The sequence below is a fragment of the Myxocyprinus asiaticus genome, chromosome 10 (genome assembly GCF_019703515.2).
Source record: "Myxocyprinus asiaticus isolate MX2 ecotype Aquarium Trade chromosome 10, UBuf_Myxa_2, whole genome shotgun sequence".
NCBI lineage: Eukaryota > Metazoa > Chordata > Actinopteri > Cypriniformes > Catostomidae > Myxocyprinus > Myxocyprinus asiaticus.
Genome location: NC_059353.1, coordinates 39,004,645 through 39,025,400, shown reverse-complemented (window position 1 = coordinate 39,025,400; position 20,756 = coordinate 39,004,645). Strand labels below are relative to the sequence as shown.

General features: G+C 37.1%; 2 protein-coding genes across 3 annotated transcripts in view; one reads left to right on the top strand and one right to left on the bottom strand.

Annotated features, from left to right (window-relative positions):
* The first annotated feature begins 631 nt into the window (after positions 1-631).
* On the top strand, positions 632-6,451 carry LOC127446939 (myosin, light chain 1, alkali; skeletal, fast). Its single transcript, XM_051708286.1, has 6 exons — positions 632-833; positions 2,529-2,556; positions 3,705-3,848; positions 4,632-4,805; positions 5,416-5,493; positions 5,942-6,451. Exons 1-6 carry the CDS (start codon positions 711-713, stop codon positions 5,968-5,970), a joined length of 576 nt encoding a protein of 191 aa, XP_051564246.1. The 5' UTR covers positions 632-710; the 3' UTR covers positions 5,971-6,451.
* Positions 6,452-7,303: 852 nt separating this feature from the next.
* The window catches only part of LOC127446933 (microtubule-associated protein 2-like), a 155,108-nt gene continuing 141,655 nt past the window's right edge, over positions 7,304-20,756 (bottom strand). For both annotated transcript variants that reach the window (XM_051708277.1, XM_051708278.1), the window contains 3 exons: positions 14,066-14,147; positions 12,320-12,432; positions 7,304-10,373 (listed from right to left, as the gene is read on the bottom strand). In XM_051708277.1, coding sequence (XP_051564237.1) covers positions 10,158-10,373; positions 12,320-12,432; positions 14,066-14,147 — 411 coding nt within the window. In that variant the 3' untranslated portion in view covers positions 7,304-10,157. The remainder of the gene's footprint in view (positions 10,374-12,319; positions 12,433-14,065; positions 14,148-20,756) is intronic.

Genomic DNA, 20,756 nt, shown 5'->3' with positions numbered 1-20,756 from the left:
GGGGCCAGAAAAGTAATTTTAAAGGGTAAGATTGGGAAGAAATAACAACTTTTGTACATTTTTACGTTTTACAGTGAGTCCAATAAAACCCTGAACTGAAGTTGGCCATCCACAGACTGAACTGGCCTGTAAAGAAATTAATTATTTTACAGTCACATTTACTTTGGTATGTAAATGACTAGGGTGTTTATGTTTTTAATGCAACCTGTAAACGGTGAACACATCTTGAATTGGGGCATCTCCAAGGAAACGAGTCGCGCGGTACCTCGTGACCCCGCACAACCCCCATTCATAATTTCTCAACTTTTCTTTGTTCCTCATATTCTCCAGGTAAAAACAGGCTATCGGAGAGGGCTTTGGAAGATACGTCTCCTTTCCCACTCTCATCTTTGAGAAAACATTTAAATCATCAACATTACAATAAATATCGTGAAGCAAAGTTCCTGTTTGTTTTCATCCCGAGTTGGAATGAGATTTATGACCCTGCGCTGTCGCCTCGCGTCGCCCCCATCTCCATTTGGGGAGCGCAAGCCCTCCCCTCTGTCCCCAACGGCCCAATCCGCTCACATGCGGGTATGACATCAACTCTGGGGTAAATTATACGCGTATATAAACGTCTATACTTGCCTTTAGAACGCTGAGTTTCCTCCAAGCAGTGGTCCACTCCCAGTGTTGACTTCCCTTCCGTTGGACAAATAGACTACTGAAAAATGGCACCTAAGAAGGACGCTAAGAAGCCCGATCCCCCCAAGAAGGCAGAGCCCGCACCTGCTCCCGCGCCGGAGCCCGAGGCCCCACCTAAACCAGCCGCAGTAGATCTGTCTGCCGTGAAGGTAACGGGACACGATCATTCATATGGTGTGATGAGATTAAACAGACATTAACATTTTAAAACAAAATATGTTAGCCTAAAAAATACATTCAAGTCAAAACATTATTTAACAAAACTTAATCAAATATAACACATTAAGTTACACTATTATACAAATTTTAAGGGTTAGATCAGGTAGAAATAGCTCCTTATTGTAACAATTGCAGGTTACCACTTTGTACAGTGAATAAAACTAACTTTATCAGGCTACACCAACAGAAGTAATTAGGGTTATAGCCTATATAATAGAAATAAATCCTTAAGATACCAGCGGCATTCACTTTTGACAGTGTGAGAAAGTGCTACTTGTAGAAAGCATGTTTTGCTTTTAGGCCCGTATTTCAAGATTAACTTGAATTTGCTGGTATTTCAGTTAATTGAAACTAAAGCGTAATTGTATATACAATAATGACTCTATCATAAATTATAAAATGCTGATGCTGATCAGTTGGTGAACTGTTCACCATATCGCTCCGTAGCCTAACGCATAGTTAGTAGGCTACTGAATATTGTTAATGTTTACATTTCAGGGACTAACCTATATCATAACAGAAGGATGGTACTCAGTGGATTTGCTTGCTAAAATGACTTTGGATAACTATTTATATTAACCTGCATTAATAGCTTTAACAAACATATTTACACCATGTAATGTGCAGAGCTTGAATTGCAGATCATATGAAAATGGAAAAATCATGGAACTTTTATCCATCTATTTGAATGCACATGGAATAATGATCTGTAAAACATTTTATTTAGTGTTTTATTAAGACATTACGTTAATAGAAAGTGCTGCCTTACGTTGTTCTTTTCATTGAATGACTTCTGAAAATATCTATTATTGGAGGATGATTCAGCACCACGGATAGTTCCAGGGTTGCTTTTGTTTTCTGCATACAATCGGTGGTTAATCGACCGCCACGCCCTGAGCTTTTCTGATTGCCTGATTGGCTAATTGCGAAGATGAGCGTCTGCGATTTAACGCATGTCCAAATGTGGAGAAGGTTAACATAGCCTAACATGGAGCTCCAGTCTACCCACCTTACTGTCTAAATTAAGCATGCCGAGATCTTGGGCTGGCACTGTTCAGTTGTGAATGACTCACCTGCCTTAACGATTGTTAGTGATGAGATTCAGGTCTTGAAAATCATTAAAAATCTTTGAGAATTATGTAGTGGAAAATTAATTCTCCATTTTACATCCCTTCAGCCATGTCTGTGATTGCCCTTATATTTTCTTATTTCAAATATATCTTTGCCTTTGATATTTTAGCTTATTAATTTGATGATGATGACAATGAATATTATATATATATATATATATATATATATATATATATATATATATATATATATATATATAAACAGAAAAAAATACAAATAATAGTCTGTATACATAATGTATGCATGGAATGACCGCTTTTATATGCATCCTTTACATTTTATCTTAATAAAGTCTATTACAAAGTTTAAACTGTTTAGTACTTGTTTTAATGTGTCATAAAAACCTGTATATATATAAGACAGCATTTGCACATACTGTACACAAATCTGTGTACTCCTATGTCCCTTACCTTACGTCACTTAGAATATTAAGGTTTAAGTATAAAAATATTAAAAATGGGTAAGAAATAAAATGTTCCTCTGTTTTCATTTAGGTTGATTTCAGCCAGGACCAGATGGAAGGTGAGATTATTACTATCCTATAACCCTTGATCACACACATGTACAGTATAAACATTTATATCTGCACAAAACACTGATTTGGGATTTTTGGGGCGTGTGGTCCTTGAAATAATGAAGAAAAAAAATCTACTATATATCAATTCATTTTTATACCCTATTTTAATGTAACTAGTTTTAATCTGGCTCTAGTTGTTGTGCCTGGGCAGGATTTTTATAATGGCCCCAGAAATATTAATTCAACTACCTAGAACACTCCAAGTGGTTTGCAGTAGAAGACTTGTGTCAAATTCCGTCAAATTAAATTGTGCCTTAAAGGTCAACCAATTTAATGCACCTTCAAAGTAGATATGCACTATTGTCCAGTATCACGTCTTACATGGAAGAATGTGGCCATTGCTCAGTGAGGGGCAGGCTTTCAGCAGCCTGGGTTTTAGTTACACCGCAGTCAGCATTCTAGACCCACATGATAATGCCTTTATAAGGAGGGGGTTATATTCTTGGGTGAGCATATCAATTCCAAGACGACTCTTTGAATGTCTTCCCCAGTCCTGCCATTGGTGGCAGCTGGCTTTGTGTGGAAATCAGATGAAGCTATTAATCTTTCAGCAGATCACCTTCCAGTGAGCCAATAGATAGCCATAAAGTTCATAGAAATAGTGAGCACTGATTATTACTCAGTGTGTCCGATCTCCCCAGGTGCGCACACAGCTGTCTGTTTAAATTTGCATCATTAAATGAGTGAACTGAGTCACATTAAACCCACAAATTGATAGTCTTGTGATTAAAAAGGCAATCTGAGAGTGTTGTAGACACCTGATACTTTGCGAGATCCTAATAAAATGCATCATCAAAGGGATTTTCCTAGCTGTAGATGTAGTGTAGCAAATGTTATTATTGTATAAATCAAAGTATGTAAAATAACAAAAATAAGCATTCATTTTAACATTTGCATTAGATACAGAATTTAGAGTGCTTCATTAAAGGTGTAGAGAGAACTATAGAGTAAGTAGGGGGGTTTGTTTGGTATCTGTTTATGAATCCTGTTTGAAATCAGTCACTTTTTTTGCAATTCAGTTTGTTGATCCTATTGGTGCAGAAATTACACACTTCAGCTTTAACTGAATAATAATCTCTCATCATAATTCCAGATTACAGGGAGGCCTTCGGACTTTTCGACAGAGTTGGTGACAGCAAGGTGGCCTTCAACCAGATTGCAGATATCATGCGTGCACTGGGACAGAACCCAACCAACAAAGAGGTGCTAAAGATCCTGGGCAACCCCAGCGCTGATGGTAAGAGAAGGGAAAGCAAAACATAGATCACCCCGAAGTGAAAATTCTGTCATTTACTCCCCCTTATGTTGTTACAAACCCATATGACTTTTTTCTTCTATGGAATACAAAGGGAGAAGTTAGGCAGAATGTTAGACTCAGCCACCATTCACCTTTTTTATGATAACATTTTACAATAAGGTTCTATTCATTAACATTAGATAATGCATTAGTTATCATGAACTTACAATGGAGAATATACGTGTATATATTTTACAGCATTTATTAATCTTTGTTAATGCTAGTTAATATAAATTCAATTGTTCATTGTTAGTTCATAGTGCATTAACTAATGTTAACATATACAACTTTTGATTTGAAAAATGTATTATTACATGTTGAAATTAACATTAACCAAGATGAATAAATGCTGTAAAAAATACATAGTTTATTGTTAGTTCATGATACCTAATGCATTAACTAATGTTAACAAATTAAACCTTATTGTATTTTTCCCTCATACATTGAAAGTGAATGGTGACTCAGTAAATAATGACAGGATTTGGGTGAACTATACCTTTAATTCATAACATTCATTTTTTCATAACATTCACAAGTGTTAGTACCTGAAGCAGCATTAGTTTGCAGTCAAGTCAACATTAGCGTTGACAGGAAGCTTTCACTATGGCATGTTCAGATGCCACTGTAATTGGTTAAAGGCTGGTGTCATGACAGGTGATTGCAGTCCATTACGTTTCAATACATCTGCCTTCCACCCCCCCCCCCCCACCCCCCACCCCACAGACATGGCAAACAAGAGAGTTGACTTCGAGGGCTTCCTGCCCATGCTGCAGTTTGTGATCAACAGCCCAAACAAGGCATCATTCGAGGACTATGTTGAGGGTCTGCGTGTATTCGATAAGGAGGGCAATGGAACAGTAATGGGTGCTGAGCTGCGTATTGTCTTGTCAACACTTGGTAAGGTGCCAAAATGAACTATTTGATGCCATTTCTGCAATTCTAGTTCAGCATCCACATTTAAAGTGTATTAATATGAAATAGATATTTTAAATTTGATTTTGGCCTTGTTTAATCACTTATATTTTAAGAGTGTCATGCAGCTATGCAATTCTACAATTGCACCCAGAAGTACACTTGAGACTCTTGACAAATGTAGTCTATGAATGTCTTACATGAATATCAAACCAAGAGGAATTTATTTTAAAGAAATATAACACAAACACCTTAAGCAAAATATTTCAGAAAAAGAAAAGAAGTTTTAACTTGAGTCTCAAGGAACTGACTTCCTCTAAATATCACCTAAACATCAGTTGTTCTAAAGTCCTTGCAAAAATGTGTTAGAAAAGTGGTTACTTCTGAGAAAAACTTGCTTGCAGATGCCACTTGTTTTGATATTTTGTCATCAATGCAGTGAAATTCACATTTTAAGTGTGACATAAGTGGCCAAAACTTTTTGGGGACAATGTCTGTAGTAAATTTGACACAATAAAATCTTGTTAAATTGGGTATGGACTGTGAAATGGTTTTGGCCCATATGTTGACAAACCTACCCCCCTCTCTCCTCCAGGTGAGAAAATGAATGAAGCCGAGATTGACGCTCTCATGACAGGCCAGGAAGATGAAAACGGCTGTGTGAACTATGAGGGTCAGTTCAGCATGTCCTTTTATTGTCTCAGTACACATTTATCACATCTGAAAATTTAACGACTTTATTTGACTAGGGTTCCCACAGTTATGGATAACCTGGAAATGTGGTCTTTAAAAGTCATATAAATGAGAATTAGTCATGGAAATGTCTTTACTGTGTTATAAAATAATTAATTTTCTATAAATATTTTTCTAGATAATGCTCTTTGTATATGTTGTGTAGAGTAAAACTTAATTCCAAGCCAGTGTGACATCTAAAAAAATGTCTTTCCTGTCGTTCATGATAACTTGATAAAGGAAAAGTCATTTAAATTCATTCAAAGAGTGTGGGAACCTTGACTTCATGATTGTGCTGGGTAAAAAGTTTTGAGATAATGTTTGTTTTCTGTTCTGTGGTTCTAAGATTCACATGAACATTCCCTTTTCAATCTTTTCATTCTGAATAGCTTTCGTCAAACACATCATGTCTGTGTAAGAAGAGTTTTTGAGGAAACTGAAAAATTTCTCCAGACTCCATGATGTCAGGACATCCACGCAACGTTTCCAACACCAACTCAGAAACGGATAAAAGGAAATATGGGATGTCAGTCATAAACATTTATTTTGTTTTTTGTTATTCCTATTTTTTCCACTTGACTCCAATTTCTTTTGTTCATTCTTGGAAGCCATTCAGATTTTTCCAGCAAATGTTTTTGTTCATACCAGGACAAGCCTCTCCATAGCGGAATGGTTATGAGGGGTGTTGGGGGAAGGTGTTGGGCAGGGGCATCGTAACTACACATAAAAAACAGACATCACCCCCCTTGACCCCTCACTGCCTGGATTGCAAAGTCAAAGGTGCTAAATCTCCTGCCATAAGTGGACTGGCTACATAACTTCCTTACCCCTTTCCCTAATCTTAATTTATATTTAGCCTCTGTCAATTCTCATAATAAACTTTTCACAAAGTACCAAAATTGTCTTGATTAATGTTCCTGTACTCAGCGCAGAAAGACAAGTTACAGGTAAGTGGATAGGTGAGAGTATCGTTTAAATAGCTTAGCAGTAACATCAAAGGACTTTAAGTTCACTGGAACTGCAGAAAATCAACGTGAATGCCACCCATTGCACCCATTGTTGTATTTCTGAATGAAACAATGAGCATTACATGTCAAACAAAGGTGTTTGGAGAAGAAGGGTTGAAAAATAAGAGGGCTTAGTGGCGTTGGACCAAAAGAAAAGTCATTTCAGAGGCAAAGCAAGTTTTTACATTTTAATGAACGATTACAAATTTTGTGAAATAAAAACAGGAACATGTATTGAGAAAACAACAGGGTCTATTTTGATTTCATGTTGACTTTTAAATTTACATTGTTAACCATAGAATAATTTATCAAAAGGTATCCATTTATTTAAGTTATAGTAGAATATCTGGCAGAATTTAAAGATGTTATAATGTGTTTTTTTAATATACAGTATATATTATATATTATATACAGACTTATTATATACAGATAAATCATTGTTTTTGCCTCTCATTCAAGCAGCTCATCTTTGATGCTCAACAAAACCCTCATTGGAGTGAGTGGTGTATATGTTTTAAAATCACTAAATAACTGAGTCCTGATGTCTCTTATTGAATATAAATTTATGAAATTGAAATTTATCTTTCAAAAGTAAACAGTTTCTAATGTACCAAATGACTAATTGTGAACAAATTCACATTCTGAGGCCTGCCAAAGGGAATTTATTACCCTATTTACATCTAGCCGATACACATCTACATGGACACAACACAAACACATAAGAATAATCAAATCAGACTAATGTTTTGTTCATTTTCTGTATTTTTATTGTCATAACTGTTAAGGGCATTTATAATCCATATCATAACAATAGGAGAAAAACTGAGTACATCTATGTGACCTTTTAAATACATTTACAACAGCTGTGGGAATAAGGGAAGGGTGGGAAAGGCTCAGGGGGGGCGAGAAACACGGAAGCCTACAAATAACAGCTCTTTCTAGCGAAAAAGGGGTAGAACCACAAATGACGAGAGAAAACATATACTGGATTACTGCATTCAAACAGATACACGCCGAGTGGGTATCCTTTTTTACGTTTGTTTTAATGTTTTTCTTTGTTTCATGTTCCACATCCTAAGTTCACTCATACAAAAAAGAAAAAAAAAAAAAGAAACCTATGCATCAAAGCAGAATTCAGCAGACAAAAACAGGGCCTATGATCACCAACAGAGTCCCAAGTAGCTGCTCCTACGTTAAAGGTATAGTTCACCCAAAAATGAAAATTCATAATTTACTCACCCTCATGCCATCCCAGATGTGTATGACCTTCTTTCTTCTGCTGAACGCAAACAAAGATTTTTAGAAAAATTTCTCAGCCCTGTTGGTCCATTCAATGCAAGTGAATGGTTACCAGAACTTTAAAGGTAAAAAATGCACATAAAGGCAGCATAAAAGTAATCCATACGTCTCAAGTGGTTAAATCCATATTTGCAGAAGCGATATCATAGGTGTGGGTGAGAAACAGATAAAAAATTAAGTATTTTTTTTTTACTATAAATGTCCGCTTTCTCTTCTCTCCTAAGAGTTCTTCTTCTTTTGTTTTTGGTGAATTGCATCCTTCATGCATATCGCCACCTACTGGGCAGGGAGGAGACTTTATCATTAAAAAAGGACTTAAAATGTATCTGTTTCTCACCCACACCTATCATATCGCTTCTGAAGACATGGATTTAACCAGTGGAGTCTTATGGATAACTTTTATTCTGCCTTTATATTCTTTTTGGACCTTCAAAGTTCCGGTCACTATATACTTGCAATGCATGAACCTACAGAGCTGAGAAATTCTTCAAAAAAATCTTCGGTTGTGTTCAGCAGAAGAAAGAAAGACACACATCTGGGATGGCATGAGGGTAAGTAAATGAAGAGAGAATTTTCATTATTGGGTGAACTATTCCTTTAAGAATAAAATGAGGGCCACAGCACCACCCATCTCGCTCAGACAGCCACTAACCAAGTGTAGCGATTTCCAACTTGCCTCTAAAAGAGGCGGTACATGGTTCACACTTCAAGACAGCAGTTTTAAAGCCGTTAGACCCAGCCACATGACTGTATTTGAACAAAACTCCATGATTCATGTTCTTGTCCTTTCTTTGTTCCTTTGATTAAAGATGCTGTAAGCAATGCTAGCCGTTCTGGAACTTACTTCCGCCAGATTTTAGACACTCTTACAGAATTAGACACACCCCCTCTGTCCAAAACAACTGTTGTGGTCAGAAATGGAGCTGGTGAGCAACACTGAGTTATCTCAGCAGCATTGAATTATCTCAGCGTTATCAAAAGCAACGCTTGTCACATGACAAACTATCAACTAACAAACTGAACACTGCTTATGAAGCTGAATGTGGCATTTACGTTACTTAAATGTTCTGCTTGAACTACTGCCCTCTCAGCTTCATGCTGCCCATATATGGGCTGCCCTGTGAACACGCAAAATGATTGACAGGCAGAAAGTGCCTCAAAGTCTTCTGACTGGCTAAACAAAGAATCTGACAGCGGCCCACAGTAACATTTTCTTCCGCTGTTTACAGAGCCAGAAGAAATATATTTCAAGACACCTATTTCAGTGATGTCTGTCAGGTAATAGGGACATTTTCTGCGTGTCATTCCATAAAAAAATCGCTTACAGCACCTTAAATGTAATACTGTTTGCGATATAGCCATCATGTGTAATTTAAAGCACAAATCTGCTTAAAATGTTCCAACAAAGATCCGCTTTTCTTACCAACAGCAAAGGCAGGAGTGCAACATGGACCCCTGGGCAATGTCAGTGCAGTCACCTGAAATGATGTACAAGCTTAACATCATCACTAATATCTACAAAAAACATGAAGTGTTCATTTTATCCAATGTTTCGGCAAATAACTTACTAAAATCCCTTGAAATAGAAAATAGCCACTTTTGTGTACTAGAATACATGCTCGTAATACTATCTAAGATTTCTTTTAATAATGCAATTGTACACGTATAAGTTATCGTAGTAATAATTTTTTCTTTTTCAACTGAGCATGAGATGTTGAGATTAAGAGCCGGTATATTTATAATTATATTCCCTAGTATTATATTTTTTGTTTGCAGGGGAAATTTTTATTTTTGAGTTCATGCACTGAATGGGCAAAAGAAATACGTGCAGTATGGAATCATCGTGCCATATTCTCACGTAGAAAATAGTTCTGATTCATGATACTGCCAACCGACTTCACGCAACATACTTAAGGCTGACCCTTGTCCAGCATTTGAGAGCACTGTCTGTACACCACCATAAAAAGTCAAACACATAACATGAGTAATAAAAAGCACAGGTACCTCTCTAGCTAAGTCATTATTCATTAAAATGATCAAAAAATAAACAGAGAAAATCCTTTTTTCTGTGTTTAGATAGTCACAATAGGGTTCTGCAAGATTGTTGGCTGATGAAGAGGGAAGTGTGTTTAGAGGTGTGCATTGAAAGTGAAATTGTACAGTCTTTCATAAATACCAGGGGGAGAAGGGATTTGTACCAACCGTGAAACCACTGAAAGAAGAGCTACTGTAGATTGAGCAGAGGGCTAGTTGAACAATGTTGCTAGACACTGGGGACTGGTGGAGAGGGGTTGGGGATTCACAAGCCCTGCTTGGCCAGGGCGGCTGTCACATCCTCAGCCAGCGTGGCCAGCTGTGGAGACTCAAGCATGTTGATGCTCCCAGACGAGGACATGTGGCTGTGCCGCTGAGGGGAGGTGCCACCCGACAGCCCGGCCGTCTCAATCACAATCTCCGCCCCATGATCCACACGTGCTTTGGCAGCATCCCGGAATGACAGCTTATGGCTTTCGATCTTAGAAAAGAAAGACAATAGCAAGTTGGTGATGGTCACTCAAAGGGATAGTTCATACAAAATGAAAATGCTGTCATCATTTACTTATCCTCATGAGTCGGTAACCCTTTCTATGAAGCCCATATTTATAATGCATTGTAAAGGCATTATAAATGCATTGTACTGAATTCATAATGTCTCATAATACACCTTATAATAAGTTATAACTTCTCATAAATAATTAGAACTACAGTTATAATACATTATAAGACATCCCCTATTCATAGTTATACTTTAGAATATAATGCATTATAACACAAGCAACATTCAATTTTAACGCAGCAGAAGCTAATAAAGTTAATCATATGAATGCTGTCATGCAAAAGCAGCATAGTGTAAACAGTCAAAAGGCTTTATGATGTGATCATATTATAAGTAAATTTACAAAAGCAATATCTTTTTATAAAAATACATAACATTAACTTGTAACATGCAATACATCACAATTCAAACTTATATAATTGAAGTTATTTATAAAATAATTCTCTAAATATGAGACTTATAAATTACAATAAATTCCAGCATGACTTGTAATGTCTTATAACCACTTAAAAATATTTTATGGATGTTTATATTAAGACATTGCTTTTGTCACTTATATTACAAATATATAAAGTATAGTACATTATAACTTCTGCATATAAAATTGGATGTTGCTTGTGTTATAATGCATTATACTTTAAGGTATACCTATGAATAGGTAAGAATTATAATGCATTATAATTGTGGTTACAATTATTTATGAGAATTTATAACACATTACAGTATAAGCTGTATTATAAGACATTACTAATGCATTATAATGCCTTTACAATGCATTATAAACAGATTTGGGGAGTGACGGAATAAATGTAACGGGATTATGTATTTAAAATAAAAGTAACTGTATTCCACTACAGTTACAATTTAAATCATTGGTATTTAGAATACAGTTACATTCAAAAAGTATTTTGATTACTGAAAAGATTACTTTGCATTTTATTGTCATTTGTTTCATTTAATATTTAGTCCTTTCAGATGGAAAACATTTATACATATAAATGATGTGATCCAAAGTGCATTTGAACAGCGGTGAAAAACTTTCTTATGATGTGTTACATTCATACGAGCAGAGAGAAGTTTGAAGTAAGTTTGGAGCAGAAGAAATAGAAATAAACCTTGTGTAAATTGTCAGCTTTATGCTAAGCTAAAATACTATTTCTAGCCATTTTACATGCACGTTACCAGGCACGATCATATTTTTTTATCAAGAAAATTCACGTTGGATCATAATTTCTTTTTTTCCAATAAAACCTTTGATATTAGGGCAAAAGTCATATTCTTGATAATAATGTTTGTATTGTTTTCCTGTAAAAATATCAAAAAATTCTTAAAACAAGAGCAATTTGATTAACCTTGTTTTAGAAACAACACTACATAAGATATTTTGGTTTTTCAGAGAATGTATTTTTAACATGTGTATTTTGTCTTACTGTACTGGCAGAGTTTTTATAGTCAAAACAAGTGAAAAAATCTACCAGTGCTGAAGAAGTAATCCAAAGTATTTAGAATACGTTACTGACCTTGAGTAATCTAACAGAATACATTACAAATTACATTTTACAGCATGTATTCTGTAATCTACATTTCAAAAGTAACCCTCCCAACCATGATTATAAATATGCGCTTCATAGAAAGTGTTACCACTGAGCCTAACATACTGCCTAAAATCTCCTTTTGTATTCCATGGAAAAAAGAAATTCATTCGGGGCTGGAACAACATTAGCATAAGTAAATGATGGCAAAATTAACATTTTTGAGTGAACTATCCTTTTAACCCAAGCCCATCTTCAAATATGATGTAGGATGTAAAATCAAGGCAGTTGTTTAAACAAACATTATTGTCATTTTCTGTTTTGTAAACTCACCTGTACATGGCCTCCTCCAGGTACATGGTGAGCATTGTCCAGGGAGCCCACCTTTGCATGGGCTTTTTCTCTGAAGTCCAGCTTCACACTCTCAATGCGCACATGGCCACCCCCTAAAACACAGGGAGCGTCATAGAACAAAGAAATACAGTATGATCAATTTCTTGCATCTTCCCTGGTGCAATCTTCACCCCTAAAACACTTCCAAACCCATATGCTGTTGTTTTTTTTTTTTTTATGTAAAATAAAAGAATTATTGAAGAATGTTCATGCATTTTCCCCCCCATACAATGACTGAAATTGTATATATTTTTTTAAGTATAACCTTATCTGCTACACTGAAACTATAGCAGCATACCGGTTTGGAATAACATGAGGGTGAGTAAATAATGACAGAATTTATTTTAGTGTGAACTATTCCTTTAAGCTTCCTAACATTGTTCCTAAATTCGAATCTAGTTCAAAGTAATAATTTGATATGTGTGTGAAATTCAAAAGAGAACCAAAATAAAAAAATAAAAAAATAGGAAAAAAAAAAAAACTACCAGAAGAGGGCACTGTTGTGACATCCAATAGCCTAGCTCAGGCACTCAACACTTTAAAGGTGCAGTATGTAAGATTCAGAAACCTTTGTTATTAATGACACCTGTGGCCGTTAAGTGAACTGCAGCCAGCTACCTCTTGCTCTTGCACACACTCCATAGGGACGCGAGTGAGCGAACATCGACCAAAACAATGACGTAACGTACAAAGAGACTGAATGTGATTCACCAGCATCATGCTGACAGATGAGGTATCATAATTAAAATTACACAGTTATGATTGTTTCACTACAAACTTTGAGACTGTATATTATATTTGAGTCTCCAGTGCTGGAACAGGGCTAAAACAAAGTGTGTATATGGGTCTTACTATGCGAGACTCTAGTTTGAAGTAATCACTTTTCTTTGCATGATACATTGACTGCATTTATACGACAGCCTATGTCGGCGTTAGCTAGCTAGCCAGCTTTATCAATAGCTGTTAGCTAAATATGGTGGATGATGACAGTAGCTGTTTATAAAATAGACTGTACATTATAAATATGTTGACACAATTCAATATTGATGTGATTCCATCACAACTGTCATTTTGATATATCGATGCACTATTGTTTTATAATAATAGAATGCCAATTCAGGGACGGTTTTGATCCCCAAAACCGAACGAAGGTCCCTCCAGGAATCAAATGCCCTGCCAGTGTTCACTCTAGTTTACTTTTCGCTAAAACACGATCACGTTCCCGCTTAGCCAGACTAGATTCAGTAGATAATTTTTAATTTTTTTTTTGGCTTACTCTGAGTTTGTGTAGGAGTCGGTGTTGTGCTGGGAGCCGGATGTTTGCTCGATTCCATCTCTAAGATAACATTACCTAGTGTTGCAGTTTGTTGTCGCTGTTGAATAGCGGAAGAGAAGCTATTACTGTCTGAGGCAAGGCTCTCGGGAGCGCGCATAAACGTCACAACCTTTGGATTTTTCCAGCAAAAGCGACCCGCTCCCTTCTCATGAAAATCAGTCTACAGGCTTTAATAGGCAACCTAGGAAGTCTGGGTATTTTTAAGTTGCGTTATGAGCCTTTCACACATTGGCAAAAAAAGGTGAATATTACATGAAAATTGTTAAAATATTGCACCTTTAAATAACTGTCTGCATGACACAGCACATTCCTAACTGCCCAAAAGTTCCATCAGTCATTAGCATGCTTACCTGGCCTGTGGCGGATATTATCCAAAGATCCACACTTGGAGGTCACATGACTAAGATCAATCTTCTTAGTTGAAATGTACACCTGCGAGGAAAACCAGAATTGACCATGTTTACAATAGCTTTACATATGCACCTAATAAGAAGGTATTAAGAATGGATGCTGCATTGGCAACCATAAAATTAACATATCAACAGAAAAAAGCTTCAGGACATTTTTTTGAACACATTTATAGAATACCGCACAGGAAAATTGATGAGTTGAACAGCGTATACAGTAAATGTTGCTAACTGGGCAGCAAATGAAGCACAACTGATACATATGCTGAATAAAACACAACATAATAAGACCTGATGACTGCACTGAGTATCATGATACATAGAATTATTTCCACATTTTCAGCACTAATTTTGGGAAGAAATCTGCAGAATGGATTGGTGAAATGTATTAAACAAAGCTGAGAGTACTTTTCTCTTATTGGTACTGTAGCTCAAAGCACAATCAAATTAGCTAAAATATTTAATAAACGAACATATAAGGGGCAGGGGATGTATAGAACTTTGCGAATGACAAGCGTTCCAATTCAGTGGGATTCCACAGAGCTTTATGATGAGCTCTGAATCGAAATTGTGAACTCTAACATAAAATTGTTATATTACAGTGCATGGGCCTGCATTAAATAAAAGTTCCGGTTTCAGTACATCGTAAGCTCTTCCACTGTATGCTGTATTACTGTACACACAATCTTTACAAACTGTGAGGGACAGAAATTTTGTCTGTGGCAACCAACTTAACCAGATTAATTTATATTGAATCTGGAACCTTCAATTGATCTTAATAACCTGAGAGAACGTGTGGCCGTTATAACTTTGTTGTGATATATAGTGACTCATAGTGACTGACTGCTGCTGCTGTGCAGGGCAGAAAAAGCAGATCTGATTGAAGTACAGACACGACTCAGCAAAAATAAGCTCTGACATTTAAAAACACTGTCAAGACATTTCAGTATGCAATGTGCACAGTCAGAAAGAACAGAGAGACTGTTCCAAAACCTCGTGAGCAGCCTACCTAGGCAGCTTTTTAAAGCATTATAGGCAGGCTACCTACCCAAAGTCTGTTCCAAAGGGTAGACAGCATTATTATAATAATTTTTCTTTCAAAGATATCTTCTTTGGGCCAAGTTTTAAGGGGCTGTTCACACAGAATGTGTTTTTTCCCACAAATCTGGGCTGTTTTTTAATTTTTTTAATTTATTATTAGGCATATCATTCTTCTTCTTATTATTATTATTATTATTATTACTACTATTATTATTATATATATAAATATGTGCTAGACTGATGTCTTGCCCGAGTGTCACGTTTCTACAATAAATATATAAATATATTTAGAAGACAACATATACTGTAAATATACTTAATTCATTCAATACCAAATTGTTTAGTTAAAAATAGTTAAAAATAATTAAGAATGTACTATTTATCCAATATTCATGAGTGCTTTATATATTTACGCTTATTAGAAAATTGCATTATTTGCTTAACACCAAGCCTGAGTCGAGTCTCCCTCCACTTCATGTGAGGAGCACTATTTGTATTATGCATGTTGTTGTCTATAAAGAGCATTCCAAATTGTTTAATTACAATGTGAGGTTCCATTTCGGTTAGGATGCTGCTTTTGAAGGCAGATACCTACACTATGTAGGCAGTAGACAACAAGGCAGCTCAATAGGTTTTGAAACAGAGTCAGAAAGAGAGCCAGAAAAAGACCAAGAGAGAGGAGACACAGCTTTAAACCTAAAGAAGATAGTAGCGTAGGTTGATAACAATTATACAACAGTAAGTTATGGTGTTCTAATCTGATTGGACGAGAGGCGTTCCAAGAGTGCTGATAGCTCAGACCATCAGCACTGGGACGCTTTACTGTTTGTATGACTCCGCTTGTGTTTGTGGCATTCCAAACCAACATGTAAGAGCAGTGCAGATGTGTAAGAGCAGCTAAATGTGTGAATTTTCATTCATTCCTGTGACATTAAAGATCTGAGCCAGCAGATGGCGACAAAAGGCCGTCTTGTGTGTGCTATGAGCGAGTTCAGTTGACCTTGACAAACTGTGTCAGTTCTTTGTGTGTTCTTTGAAGTCATCCAGAATTGTCTCTCACTCCATGTTCACTCAGATAACTACTAAACTATAGCTAAGAAATGATGTAAAAATAACAGCTTCATCATTACAGCCGATCACAGCAGTAATCACAGAGAGACTCGCGACAGACAGAGTAATCAAACACACTCAGGGTGCCTACGTGATACCCAAACTTGTTGAGATGGGGGAAGACATAAACTTTCAACATGGTAGAGGAGAGTCTGGTTTCTGTGTTGGTGTTTAAAATAAGAGCTCCCAAAGAAATGTACAAGAAAAAAACTGCCATCCTCCATGTTTTCTCTCCGACAACAAAACACATGAATGTGAGTGAAATAGGCTAGTTTGGATCATTCCAATAGCACGAATGGCAGCATCACTCTATGATTGAAATGGATTACTATCACACTACAGCTGAGGAATATAGTTAAAATAACAGCTGCAGCATCAATGTTCATCACTGCAACAAATGCAGATAATCACACGTTTAGTCTCTCTCTCTCATACATACACACACGTCCTTGTTTCTCTAATAACATGTTAGAAACAGCCCAAGCTGTTGTTACTATTTCTAAACTGTGGTTTTCAGATTAGTAACAGAGGCATGGGCACATCTTTCAAACTAGCAACAGCAGATCCTAAATCCGTGTTTTGAGAAAATTGTTCCATACACAAGATTATTTATTTGGGACAGTCCTTAATTTTTTCCCTACTTATTTATTTACTTGTTCGTTGAACTGTTTTATAAAAGCAGTATCACACTCACAATTCTGCTGTACTGTTCATCTATCAGCATGGCTGTGATTACCTGCGGCACTCGGCTGACGAACATACAGCACTTTTGCTCGTGTGATATTGCTTTAGTAATCCAAAATACAGCTCCATGTCTGTTGAGCAAAGATATTTCAGCATGTGAATAATCATAAAAATCATTCACATAGGTTAACCTGATTTAAAATGCCATTTTGTTTATTCTTATGACAAGGTTCATTGTGTGACGGATAAAGGAGGAAGTGGGAGCCGGTTCCCACAGACCACGAGAGTCAGGGTTTATTATCAAAATAACAGAAATTACTTTTCAGCTCACATTCAAAACAAAAGTCTGCTTTTCAGCATAATAGGTAACACAGATCAGTTTTTCAGCACAACAATCTAAAACACAGAAATGCAGTCTCTGGTGTGCAACTCTCTCTCCTCTCTCTGTGGACTGGGTCACTTTTTATCTCCCCCGTCTCTCACTGCAAGCATAAAAACTGTAATTAGTAGCAATTCATTTCAGGTGGAACTCCTTACCGTTTTCTCTCTCTCCAGACGGGCACTCGACCACGCCCTCACCTCCACAATTCTCAAAAATAAATTTGTCTCTAATGAAAACTGATGATATTCCATACGGTGGACACGCAAGTGTTGATAGGTAAAAATCCAACACTTTACAGTCTGCAAATACAGTGCATCCGGAAAGTATTCACAGCATTTCACTTTTTCCACATTTTGTTATGTTACAGCCTTATTCCAAAATGGATTAAATTCATTATTTTCCTCAAAATTCTACAAACAATACCCCATAATGACAACATGAAAGAAGTTTGTTTGAAATCTTTGCAAATTTATTAAAAATAAAAAACGAAAAAAATCACATGTACATAAGTATTCACAGCCTTTGCCATGACACTCAAAATTGAGCTCAGTTGCATCCTGTTTCCACTGATCATCCTTGAGATGTTTCTACAACTTGACTGGAGTCCACCTGTGGTAAATCAGTTGATTGGACATGATTTTGAAAGGCACACACCTGTCTATATAAGGTCCCACAGTTAACAGTGCATGTCAGAGCACAAACCAAGCCATGAAGTCCAAGGAATTGTCTGTAGACCTCCGAGACAGGATTGTATCGAGGCACAGATCTGGGGAAGGGTACAGAAAAATTTCTGCAGCATTGAAGGTCCCAATGAGCACAGTGGCCTCCATCATCCGTAAATGGAAGAAGTTTGGAACCACCAGGGCTCTTCCTAGAGCTGGCCGCCCGGCCAAACTGAGCGATCGGGGGAGAAGGGCCTTAGTCAGGGAGGTGACCAAGAACCCGATGGTCACTCTGACAGAGCTCCAACATTTCTCTGTGGAGAGAGGAGAACCTTCCAGAAGAACAACCATCTCTGCAGCACTCCACCAATCAGGCCTGTATGGTAGAGTGGCCAGACGGAAGCCGCCACTCAGTAAAAGGCACATGACAGCCCGCCTGGAGTTTGCCAAAAGGCACCTGAAGGACTCTCAGACCATGAGAAACAAAGATTTAACTCTTTGGCCTGAATGGCAAGCATCATGTCTGGAGGAAACCAGGCACCGCTCATCACCTGGCCAATACTATCCCTACAGTGAAGCAGGGTGGTGGCAGCATCATGCTGTGGGGATGTTTTTCAGCGGCAGGAACTGAGAGACTAGTCAGGATCGAGGGAAAGATGAATGCAGCAATGTACAGAAACATCCTTGATGAAAACCTGCTCCAGAGTGCTCTGGACCTCAGACTGGGGCGAAGGTTCATCTTCCAACAGGACAACGACCCTAGGCACACAGCCAAGATAACAAAGGAGTGGCTCCGGGACAACTCTGTGAATGTCCTTGAGTGGCCCAGCCAGAGCCCAGACTTGAACCCAACTGAACATCTCTGGAGAGATCTGAAAATGGCTGTGCACCGATGCTCCCCATCCAACCTGATGGAGCTTGAGAGGTCATGCAAAGAAGAATGGGAGAAACTGCACAAAAATAGGTGTGCCAAGCTTGTAGCATCATACTCAAAAAGGCTTGAGGCTGTAATTGGTGCCAAAGGTGCTTCAACAAAGTATTGAGCAAAGGCTGTGAATACTTATGTACATGTGATTTTTTTTTTTATTTATTTTTTTTTTTTTTTATAAATTTGCAAAGATTTCAAACAAACTTCTTTCACATTATCATTATGGCGTATTGTTTGTAGAATTTTGAGGAAAATAATGAATTTAATCCATTTTGGAATAAGGCTGTAACATAACAAAATGTGGAAAAAGTGAAGCGCTGTGAATACTTTCCGGATGCACTGTATATACATGAGGGGTTGTATATATTTTCACAATATGAACAACAAGAAGGGACATCAGTTTTGCATTTTAGCTTGCGTGTGAAAGTATATCTGATGTGTAGATGTGCATGCAAGGTTGCCGGGGTGTGTATGTTTGATTCTGTGCCAAGGTTGGCATTTTTTTATTAAGGTATCGATTCTCTGTAGCTTTGAGCATACAGTGCAGTAGAGAATGCAGAAAAGACTAGCCTATGTGCCGTGCCTGTAACCATTACATAAGTATGACCTCAGATCCAAAAATTAAAACCGCATGAAGCAAAACGTACATTTTTAATCTTAATGGACAGAGTAATGGTCATAAAAGTGGACTGCCAGTGGAGGACTATTGGCTTTGCAAGAGTAGGAGAGATAGACAGGCATAGGGAGCAGTACATACATTGCCTCCACAGGGCGAATGCTTCAGATTATCATTGGATCCACACTTTGTATGTGAATGAAGTGAAATTTGAATCTAGAAAAATACAAAGATATGTGCCTCTTTTAATGAAGATGGAGCACACACATACATGCACTAGCACAAACAAACAAGTGGTGGCCGTGCATCGATGATATCAACAGTTTTCAGGACGGGTTAGACAACAAACCAACAATGCCACCAATGATGGATTTATGTAATATAAAGGCACACAGCACCTCATGAAAACATCCTGTTTTAAAATGCTCAATGTAGCCGAGCATCACCCAGCCACTCCCTTTCATCTCAACAGCAGTTGCTCGGCCTTCCACTGTGCACTCAATTCAATAGCCTGTTTGCTGTTGTGATAGCATGCTTTTAACTGAAGTCAGCTGTTACTTTTTAAGGGAACAGGTATTTGGACCTGGGCTTGATTAGAAAGCAGGTCAAAGTAAGCAACTGTAGTGTATGTTACTGAAATCTCCTGAAAACACACACACCAGTCTACTGCAAGACTGCTGGATGGTGGGAATGTAGCAAACCTAAATGAGGTGTGCATTATACTGTCGCAGAGATGATGATGGAGAAAACTGAACAGATGAAAAAAAAGTCAATTTATTGAAACTAAACTGTAAAAACAGCAAATTTGTTGATGGTCAGAGCTGTAAGTATTTTGTCATGCTCTATTTTTATCCATTTTTGTTCTCATTTTCCCAGTTCTCAGTTTAGGTTAATAACAATCTGGGCTTTTTAAAATATAGGCTAAAATAGAAGTTAATAAAGATAAGGGAGAGGCTATTTGCACTAAGTGTACAAGTGTAAATAGCAACAAAAAGCTTCTTCTTGCAATAAGTGCAAATAGTGTTAGATGCTATTTACACCCCAGTGCAAATAGTGGCAGATACCATTTGCAATCATAATTAAATAGTAACATTACCAAATTTTCCCATGGTTTTACTACAATAAATGTAGTACCACCATGGTATTTTGTAGTACAATCATAGTAACCACAACATTAAATATGGTTACTACAGTATATTAACACCATATTA